General features: G+C 43.0%; 1 protein-coding gene across 1 annotated transcript; it reads left to right on the forward strand.

Moving 5' to 3' along the window:
* The first annotated feature begins 5,206 nt into the window (after positions 1-5,206).
* Positions 5,207-10,204, forward strand: caap1 (caspase activity and apoptosis inhibitor 1). Its single transcript, XM_030722721.1, has 6 exons — positions 5,207-5,395; positions 6,188-6,379; positions 8,993-9,077; positions 9,167-9,224; positions 9,329-9,396; positions 9,517-10,204. The coding sequence occupies exons 1-6, from the start codon at positions 5,291-5,293 to the stop codon at positions 9,966-9,968; spliced, it is 960 nt and encodes a 319-aa protein (XP_030578581.1). The 5' UTR covers positions 5,207-5,290; the 3' UTR covers positions 9,969-10,204.
* Positions 10,205-10,472: the final 268 nt, after the last annotated feature.

Consider the following 10,472-nt stretch of genomic DNA (forward strand, 5'->3'; position numbering starts at 1 on the left):
CTGCTCAGAACCCAACATAGAAATCTGGACTTATTTGCCAACATAGTTATATTAAAAAGGGGGACTGATGTTATTAAAACCCTAAGGAGTATACATCTAAATACAACAGATGGCTGACTGTGTCCACCCCAGGTCCACTTCCTTTTTTCATTCTTAGTCTTTTAACAGTTTCACTTGGTTCCCGCAACCTTTTAAGCACAGCCACGAAGTCCAGGAGGTGCAACGTGCCCGATGACGGCCACGTGACCTGCGTGAACTATCCTGATTAATTGAGTAAGTGGACCATGTGTGTGTTTTGCCAGCTTACATAATATTTGTTTAGACTTTCATTAAGAATGCAGACAGTATAAAAGAGCTTCTGGCTCTGAAGTGTTGAAACAACTCCCAAGAACCTTTAAACTGCATTCTTTTTAATGGCCAGCAGGCGGCGACTCCTCTGGAGTCTTCCGGATGGACAGAAGTCCATGGGGGGGACAAAGGTCCTCAATTCCCTCACTCCATGACCTCGGGGAAACACTTTCCTGAGACTTAATTGCCTTTTGTAACTTCATAAGCAAGGAGGATTTTCCAGGATGCGCTCACTGGATAATGACTTGTCAGTCACAGTTCATTAGGCAATCAGCGTGTGGTGTCCTTGGTTTCACAGTCCTCACAGTCCTACAACCTCTCCAGGCAATCTTTTCTCACATCATGTTAATCATGATCATCTCTTTTAAGCTTCTACTTATGGTATTTGTCTTTCTTCAGCAAGGCTGTAAACTTGTTGCACTTCAACATGACTAATTCAAACCTCAGCAGGCTCATGAATATTTAAGAGGTCTCCGTTACAGTCTACACTGACTCATACATGCCAAAAGGCAACACTGTAAGAGTGATTCTCATTTCCTATTTTGCCCGTAATTCAAATCAACTTCACTCCGCAGCGACTGCTGTTCTTGATGAGCTACACTGCCCCTAGATGTCAATGAGAGGCAATGAATAGATTTTTATAGACATCGCTGGCTTTCATTACTCAAGGCGACAACTGTGTGCATGGCGGTTTGTTTTTGCTGTCCTCTAACAAGCTGCCTTGCAGCACCGAGGAAAAAGACTGCTGCTTAAGTGTGAACAATTGATATTTGAGTTAACAACATGCCAAATGAGGGAGGCAGGAGAGCTGTTGTAGTCTGATCCAGAGCCAAACATAAAGTGATTAGTTCTTTAGAGCCATTATTCACTGGTTTATGTGCTGCTATAGCTCGTTTCCCAAAGCTGCTGAATGTAAATATTTAGTCAGTGCGTGCCACAGGCTCCTAATGTAATCTTCAAGTTTATCTTTACACAATAGTTACATTGTAGTACATCGTCCCCCATGAATGCAAGCAAAGAGCAATATTTAAAGTGAATTTGTGATAGTATAGTTCCATTTTTGGGACCATTCTCTGTAACGGCAGAGATGGCTGTGTGGGGAAACTCCCAGCAGATCATCAGTTTCTGAAACACTCAGACCGGCCTGTGTGACACCAACAACCACGCCACCTTCAAAGTCACTTGCATCACCTTTCTTCCCCCATTCTGATGCTTGAACTTCAGCGGGTCGTCTCGACCACGTCTACGAGCCTAAATGCACTGAGCTGCTGCCATGTGAGTGTGCGTTTGCTGCCAGATATTTTTAATGAACAGCTGAACAGGTGTACCTAATAAGGTGGCTGGTGAGTGTAAGCATCACCCATTCTTACCGGAGCCTGATTTAAACCAGGGTAAAATAAGATAGTGCCGTCATGGCCGTCTGGCTGCAGAGCTGTTGTGACTCTTCATTCAGCAGATTACCGCCCTCGCCATCACGCCTTCACTTTTAGGCCGTTATCTCTTTAGTGAGATCTTTGGACCAGCGACACAATATCAGGGTGGGTCAGTGTCAATAGCCTCTCAGTCGACTCCAACGACTCTTAGATACGGAGTCGTGACTCACTGTGTTTTGTGCTCTCCCCTAAGGTGTAGCTGGTCTAGGCTGATGGACTGAAAACCAATAAAGAGAGGGCAGGAAGCCGGCTGGCTTCTCCTCTGCCTCCTGAACCATGCAGCAGCAGCAGTTCAGTTCTGTTTGGCTTTATTTTTTTTGATCATAGTGACTTTATTACTGTGTGTTTGGCTCTGGTAATGACTTTAGCTTATAGGGAAGACACCAGATCCTGCAGCCCTTCTTGGGCTTGGCATTTACCTCATCCCTTATAGTCCCAAATAAAACCACACACCTGTACTAAACAAACTCTTCTGACCGTACAGCGATCAAACTGCATTCTTTCCCGTTTGGAGAACATTTGGCAAAAACACAAAGCACAGCTTTATCTAAAGCTCTGTCTCAGTCTCTGGTACGTGTCAGTTGGATTGGGTAGAAACGCACAGTTGGACCATGTATCACAGTTGGCAGGGAAGTTGTTATTCTTCGCTAAAAATAATCCCACTGTCAATAAGTGTTGACTTGTCGATGGCAGGTGTTGATTGGAGGGTTGTGTGTTTGCTCGTACGTGGCTTCGAGGAAGGTGTTCATACTCCTGATGTAGTGAAATTAATAAGCCGACAAATAAGCTCCAAGTTAAACGAAGACACTTTTTTAAATTTGAGGATAATAACTGCTTTGAAAGGCTTGTTTGCAGACATCGCAATGTTCGAGCCATCGAAAAGACAATGAAATTGTTCCTAAACCTGTTCTTGCTTCCGTTAGGCAAAAGCAGCATTATCGTGCACGTGTAAACTTAACCACATGTGACTAATTGTACTGCTGTTCAAGTGCTGGCAAAGAGCGTTATGCATGTGAGCTATGCTGTAAAATTATTTAAACTGTCTGAGAACAAGGTAGGCCAGATTTCCCTGCTACGATGTGCAGTAGTTTCCATTTAGTTTCCCATTCAGTGTTCTTGGTTTTTTTTTTTTGCTTTTCTTTCCACTGATATGGAACTTTCTCAGCTCTCAAAGCTTTTTAATCTTGCTTCTTCCAATGACTGAAGAATGCTTCTTTATTTCTATGATTTATCATGTAGCCAAACCATATGAGAAAGAGCAAAAAGCTTTCAACTAATGCCCGTACATCTCAATTAGCTGAAATTCCTCATTAGACAGCAGAGCCTTGAATGCGTATTCGTCTTCCTCTTGCTCCTCTGAAGACGGAGTTAGGACCATCATAAAGCCACATCATTTTTGATGGACGCGCTTTGGCTGTAGTCGTCAGAGTTGTTGTTTTTTTTTTTCCCCCAATCCTTTTCATGGCTCCCCAAAAGCAGTGCCCCCCTGCACAGTGCCAGCTCCATCGTTGCCCTTTTAATGAGGTGATATCCAGACACATGGGAGCAGATGTTGCAAAGAAAACACACTGTGACGTGATTGTGATCGATGCGCACCTCCCACTGCATCCACTGCATAATTCGGTGGATGGCATCAGGATAACAACCTGCATTATGTGGAGACAGCTGTCGCCGCAGAGCGCCGGGCAGCCACGGTATTGGCTCCCGCCTTATTTCAGGCAGAGGCGGGAAGCCAATTAGAGTGATTTACAGCTTGCTTGTGTCGTCACCACCTTGAAACTTGTGTTGCAGGCCGGCCAAATGAAATGCTTGGCTACCTGGATGGAAATAAGGGGGGGGGGGGGGGGGGGGGGGCATGCTGGAAAGACCAGCAGAGTTGTTTATTGGCTAAAGTTAATGTAATTTTGCTCCAGACAGAAGCTAATGTGAGCATATTCTTTAAGCGAAGTGAAGGGGGTTCAGTAAATGATATTAAGCAGCATGTGCATGCAGGCTGCCTAATTCAGCCTTCGTTAAATAGAATTTGCTGCACGTTTCTGTGAGCAGAACTTCAAATATGTCCCTTTGTTTCTGATTATTGTTAGTGGAGGCTTTCTGCAATAATCTATCATGATTATGCTACCTCTGCAAAAACAGAAGTAGCTACATTACCAGTGATGATCGTGCTCGAACACTTCAAAGACATAGATGGGTGGAGGCAGCGGGTTTGAAGGCTTTGCCGTAATGAATCCGATATGCAGCGTTTGATGACACGGTGAAGCAGATGGAGAACGAGAGATGGCACGACTGGGTGAGATATAGGAAGAGGACGTGTGATTTGACTGTCACTGGGAATCCGAGCAAGCTTTGAAGTGTAAAATGATGACGGGATACAGTTTAAATGTATGTGCACGTCCATCAGCAGTTTGAGAGGTCACAGAAAAGACGTTGGATGTGGCGTAGCAGCGAGCCAACAGGCTTTGTTGCCGTGCCCGGAGGAAAAGCTGCTAGAAACTGATGGACTGAACCTGCTAATTATTTACACAATAATGTTACAGCGATCATTTCGTGATTGAGCAGTAGGAAAGGATGATAAACTTGATTTCCCCAAAACTCAGGATGCTGCATAAAAGTAAACAGAATCACTTTCAAAACACTGAAACCTTGAATTTCATTGAAACTAGTACAAAGACAGCGTACTAAGAGCTAATTTTGATTTTTAGTTCTGTATGTGTTTCTTTAGTTTGGGCCAGAATTGGAACCTGCAGCACTGTGCAAAAGTCTTGTCTCTAACATACTGTCAGTGCAGTAATAGCATACCTGGATAGAAAAACACACAGTGGAACTCTATCAGTCATGGATTGGCCTCCCCAGAGCCTGGACCTCAACATTACTGAAGCAGTGTGGAATCATCTTGACAGAGAACAGAACAAAAGGCAGCCAACATCCAAAGAAGAGCTTTGAATGTCCTTCAAGAAGCCTGGAGAACTATTCCTGAAGACTGCTTAAAGAAATGAGAAGAAAGCTGCCTCAGAGAGTTCAGGCTGTGTTGAGGAATAAAGATGTTCATATCAAATATTGACTTTCAACATATGCGTGTTTGCAAGTTTTAATCTCCCATTTTCCAAGCAAAATATGAAGAAATGAGGGGTGGCTCGAGACTTTCTCCCAGTACTGTGTGTTTGAGGAGTGCAGTAAATTTTCAAAGCACCCTATTCCACTTTTCAAATCAATTCTCAAGCGCATGGCAAGGAAACCACTCTGAGTTAAATGGCATCACTTCCTGTAAAACCCAAGTGGGTGAGACCAACGAGTTGGAACCATGGACATATATGCCTGTAAATAAATATGTCTATGGTTGGAACCACTCCTGTCCCTTAGGTGGCGATAATGTAACAGTTGAGCCGACCTGTCACCAAAAAAAGAAGAAGTTGTCGCTTGTTTATGACGTATTTCACAGGCTCTTTAGCTTCAGGTGCTCCCGCAGTTTTAAGCAACGAGGTTGGAGGACTGATTTAAGTAGTTTTAAAATGTTCAAAAAGAAATCAAGCACCGGGGAAAAGAAAAGGAAGCACTCTCAGTCTGAAGAGCGGCACGACAGCGGTAAACGCAGGAGTGCGGGGTCCAGTCTGGAGGTGAGACTGCGGAGCTGCTGCCGCGCTAACCTCCGGTCCTCAGGAGTCCCGGGATGAGTTTAGGGTAAATGTAGGGTAAATTAGTCCGGCATGGAGTCTAAGCTTGGTTTTAAAAATCACTTATTAGCTTTAGATGCTTGGAAAGGTCGCTGTTGACGCGGATTTGCTGTTTTGTGACTCTCGAGTGTCCATTTGGTTATTGTGTTTTTGTTATTAACATTTCATTTGCAGCATTACAACAACTTCAGTTTAATATTAAAGGAGCACTGCGCTGCTGAATGCGTTTCGTTATTCGGGGGTTATTAATAATGTTTTATTGTTTTTAAGTCGGAGACATTTAACTGTTTACTCTCGTTATTCATTATAATGTGTAAATATAATTTTTATTTTTTAAAAAAAAAGGGGGGTCTAATTTGTGCATTTTAAAATGTTTTTAGCGTAATTAACATTTTTTTTTCCTTCAGTTACTCAGGTCCAACAAAATGAATGTAGCCCACTACACGGTAGAAAAACTTGGCCTTGGCTGAATTATAATGCTCAGTTTTTATGTAAACAGTTTTTTATGTTCCTGGTTTCAGTTTTTTATTATTTGTTAAGCATTCTTGGTGCTGAGTGTATTTTCTCTTTTTAAGTAAAAAAAAACAAAAAACATAAGAGACTGAAAACAAAATTATTAATTATTATTATTATTATTAGTCACAAATTATTAGTTTTTTAAATCATGGAGAAATACCTTTAGATCATATTTGGCGCACATGAATGCAGCTGCATGCTTTTCATCCCCGTTTAAAGGACTACAAGGATGAACTCGCTGATCCTGAGCTTGACAAGATTGGTAGTGACATTGAGGAAGGAGGACTGGACCTCAGCCTGACCTTCCAGCCCATCACGGCCTACGTTGGTGACAAGCGGGAGATGCTGGAGCAGTGCTTCCACGTGCTTGGGGAGAAGAAGCTACGGAAGATGCTTCCTGATGAGCTCAAGGTGATTTGTTCGAGTTTGGTTTCAGTGTCAGTTATCTGAAAACTCAACATCTAATTATGACTCTGATCACAGGAGCTACACTTGTCGTTTATATGAAGTCTGTGGAGCAGAGTTTGATGGACTGAATGGGTCACCTGCATTGCATATTTAGGGCCCGAGCACGAACTGTGCGAAGGCCCTATTGTAATTGCTTCGTTTATTATTTATTATTATTATTTTTTTTTTTTTTTTTTTTTTTTTTTTTATTATTCAGGCAAATGAATTGGCTTTTTGGGGGCTTTATCATATTCAAAAACTCATGAAACTTTGCACATGCGTCACACCTGGTGAAAATTTAAGTATTTTAATGGGCTCGGGCAAGGGCGCGCCCAAATGGCTCGCTAGCGCCCCCTAAACTGGAGCCCCACCGCTGTGTTTCACGTACATGAATGAAACTTCATACACATGTATATCATGTCCAGGCGCACAAAAAATCCTCTGGGAGCCATGCCCTAAACCCAACAGGAAGTCCGCCATTTTGAATTAATTATGCAAATTTGGCGATTTGCAGCCCTCACACTTTTTCTAATAACTCAGAGGTTTTAGACGTTATCATCTTCATATTTGGTTTGTCTAACCTACACCCCCAGGGGAATCTAAATCTTGAAAATGGTGAGTTTTTGCCAAGGGGGAGGGGTCCTTATGCCCCTTTGAACTTTGATCATTCGCCATGAAATTTTGATTGCCTCTCATTCATACCTACATGATCCAATGTGCATCAAACTTCTCCAGTAGGATGAGGGTGCCCCCCTGAACACATACATATGACAATATTTAATATCAGTCGCAGCGCCACCTAGTGGGAACAGGAAATGTCATATTTTACACTTGGAGGTCCCGCTCCAAGGTGGTTTAGCAGAACCATCTCAAATTTCACCTGGAAAGCCTTAAGAAGTTGGACTTACTGTGTTTTCAAAACTGTGACTTTTTGACAAAAGGGCGTGACCCTTATGGGACGGCAAAGTTCGATGATTCGCCATGAACACAAAAATGGCTGTAACTCTAAGCCAACTTGCCCAATCTGGCTCAAACTTCAGTGGTGTGATAAGCATGCTGCCCTGAACACATTCATATGCATAAAGTCCATAAACGTTAGAGCGCCGCCTAGTGGCAGCTCGGAATATCTTAAAATAGCATGTTTTTTGAGTAGCCCCGGAGCTACGTTTTATCTACATGTATGAAAATGTACAGGCTCATGTAACATACTAAGACGTACAAAAAAGTCTCTTGGACCCATACCCCAAACCCTACAGGAAGTCGGCCATCTTCAATTGAAGGTGTCAATTTTTGCGATTTCCACGCCTGCTATTTGAACGAACTCGTCCTAGGGCATTTCACCCACTGACACCAAATTGGCTCCAGATCATCTACACAAGTAGCCCATCAAATATTGTGGAAATCTTTACAAAATATTAAACGGCCTTGTCACACCAGGCCATTAAATTTGGCCTTTGTTTTTCTCCCTCACCACCAAAATTGTTTGTGCACTTGTTCGCACATGCTTTGTCTGATCAGGCTGAAAATTTAATCACTCATGTACACACCCAGGCTGAATCCATAACTACAGATTCAAGACTGTAGGCGCAATAGCGCCCCCTACAGAAGCAAATGAAAATTTGTATGACCGTCCACAGAATTAGTTTTGCTCTGAAATACATGAAATATCTTTCACCATTCCTTACAAAATCCTCATCAATTTGATAAGCCTCCTGCCCTGAACACATTGATATGCATAAAGTCCATAAACGTTAGAGCGCCCCCTACTGGCAGCTTTAAATATCATAATATACCATGTTTTTTAGCTAGCCCCTGAGTTACATTTTATCTACAGCTCTGAAATTTTGCACACTCATGTAACATCCTAAGACATACAAAAAAGTCTCTTGGAGCCATACTCCAAACCCTACAGGAAGTCCAGCATCTTCAATTGAACGTGTCAATTTTTGCCATTTTCAGGCCTGCTATTTGAATGAACTCCTCCTAGGGCATTTCACCCAGTGAGACCAAATTGGCTCCACATCATCTAGACAAACAGCCCATCAAAAAAGTCAATCAGACCCATGCCCTATTTTGCATGCTGGAGCCGTGACCACACCCCCAAATATTCCATTGCGTCTATGCCGAGAGCAAAAGATACCTTTTCCTATAAAAGAATTCAACTTTCTAGAGACCCATCACGATCACAAAACCTCCGAGTGCGGCACGGGTCGACGAGCGCCACAGGTCGACGCGCGCGGAGTGCGAGGGCCCGATATCACCGCTTGCGGTTTTAATTGTTGGTTTTGATTTTCATTTTTAATCAGTGTTACCTCTGAAGGCTTACAGAAATTTAAAATAAAAAGAGGTGAATAGTTGTCCATCTCTCTGTGTTAGCAATGCAACAGGCTGGCGAACTGTACAGGGTGTACCCTGCCTCTCGCTTTATGACAGCTGGGATAGGCTGCAGCCCCCCCACGACCCTGAAAAGGATAAGCGGAAGAGGATGGATGGATAGTTCTCATATAGATGGGGGGGCTAAGGCCATAGGCCTGGTAGGCTATTAAAGATGCCTTTTAAACACGTTATTGTTCACAGGAATGCAGTTTAGAGGAAATCAAAACGCTGTGTTGGGAGCAGCTGGAGTCCATCTCAGAGAAAAATCTTATTCAGATCTTAGCAGGTAAGACTTTTTTTTTTTTTTTTTAATAAATCATTTTGCAACTTTATGCAAAATATTTTATTTCACTTAAATGTGTTGGTTGTGTCAAGGGGATGAGGTGACAACTGGAAATGGCAATGAAAACTCTGAGGAGTCTCTGGAAAGCCAGTGAGTGAAATGGTTACTAACTTTCTATGAGCACAGTTTCAGAGAAAAAAAGCACATTGTGATTATGTTCTTATTTCACGTGTTTATTTTTTTCCCCCGCCAAGGCAAGACAGTAACGTAGACTCTACATCATGCCTGAAGGAAACAGCAAAAAGTGAAGACCCAAAGCAAGGTGATTAATATGTAATGACTGCAAAGAACATCCCTGAGGCATTCAGTCAAAGACTTCAAAGACAGAAGGAGGCTCTAAAAGGAGCTTTTACATTTTAAATGACTGTAATGTTCTTTGCAGAGGGTGGCGGCTCTGGTGAGGAGAGCGACGTCCTCAGCATAAATGCAGACACTTATGACAGCGACATAGAGGGGCCCAAAGAGGAGCAGACTGTTAAAGCTGCAGATGTGGCGGTGAAAGAGGGAGACGGTGGTGAGCAGTGCTCTGACCCGGCTGCAGACCCTGAGCCGGCAAATCCGGAGCCGAAGAAAGACATTCAGAGCGACATAGACAAAAGCGTGAGTGAGATCTTGGCTTTCTCCTCCGCTTCCAGCAAAGACTCAGCTAAAGAACAGACCGCACCGCTGCAGTCTGCAGATGGCGCCGGACCGGTTTCGAGCGGTTCCCCGGCAGTTTGTAAGCCATCGATTCAGCAACTGGAGCTACTCGAGTTGGAAATGAGAGCAAGGGCCATAAAAGCTCTAATGAAAGCAAGTAATGGGAAAAAGGCTTCTGTATTAACAAACTCGTAGTGTGTTTTTATTTCACGTTTTTGTTAAATGGTTTATGCTCTTAAAACAGCTCCGTTTACCAACGAACTCTCGTCTGTGGTTAAATAACAGAGTTTCACGTCTTGTGAGCATTATTGCCATCTTGTTTGAAGAGTGTACAGCTCAAACTGTAATGTGTTTTTGCTCCACATTGGAATGATTTTACATTGTGTTTAATTTTTGCATTAAACAATCTGCAGGCATGCATGGGATGGAAATCGCTTTTCCAAGTGTGTTTCTCCCGTTGAGCACTAGATGGCAGTGTTACTCTGTCAAAGTACAGGGCTATCTCTGACATGTGAGAGGACAGCAAGGGTATATTTATCGGCTCACATTACAGTCAAAATGGTCTCGGGCACAGTCAGAGTCAGGTCTTCTTAATAATGAGGTCACTTAGAAATGCAGCTGTCCTGTAGTCAGTCTTAGAGGATGTGAGAGGATCAGAAAAGTGCGTTACCTCACATGTAGACAAAAATTTGCAAGGCA

Source organism: Archocentrus centrarchus, assembly GCF_007364275.1.
Source record: "Archocentrus centrarchus isolate MPI-CPG fArcCen1 chromosome 18 unlocalized genomic scaffold, fArcCen1 scaffold_23_ctg1, whole genome shotgun sequence".
Lineage (NCBI taxonomy): Eukaryota > Metazoa > Chordata > Actinopteri > Cichliformes > Cichlidae > Archocentrus > Archocentrus centrarchus.

Coding starts and splice junctions, on each gene's coding strand:
- caap1 (XM_030722721.1), top strand. CDS start 5,291: ATGTTCAAAAAGAAATCAAGCACCGGGGAAAAGAAAAGGAAGCACTCT. Junction 6,380..8,992: donor TGCTTCCTGATGAGCTCAAG/GTGATTTGTTCG, acceptor TATTGTTCACAG/GAATGCAGTTTAGAGGAAAT. Junction 9,397..9,516: donor AAGTGAAGACCCAAAGCAAG/GTGATTAATATG, acceptor TGTTCTTTGCAG/AGGGTGGCGGCTCTGGTGAG.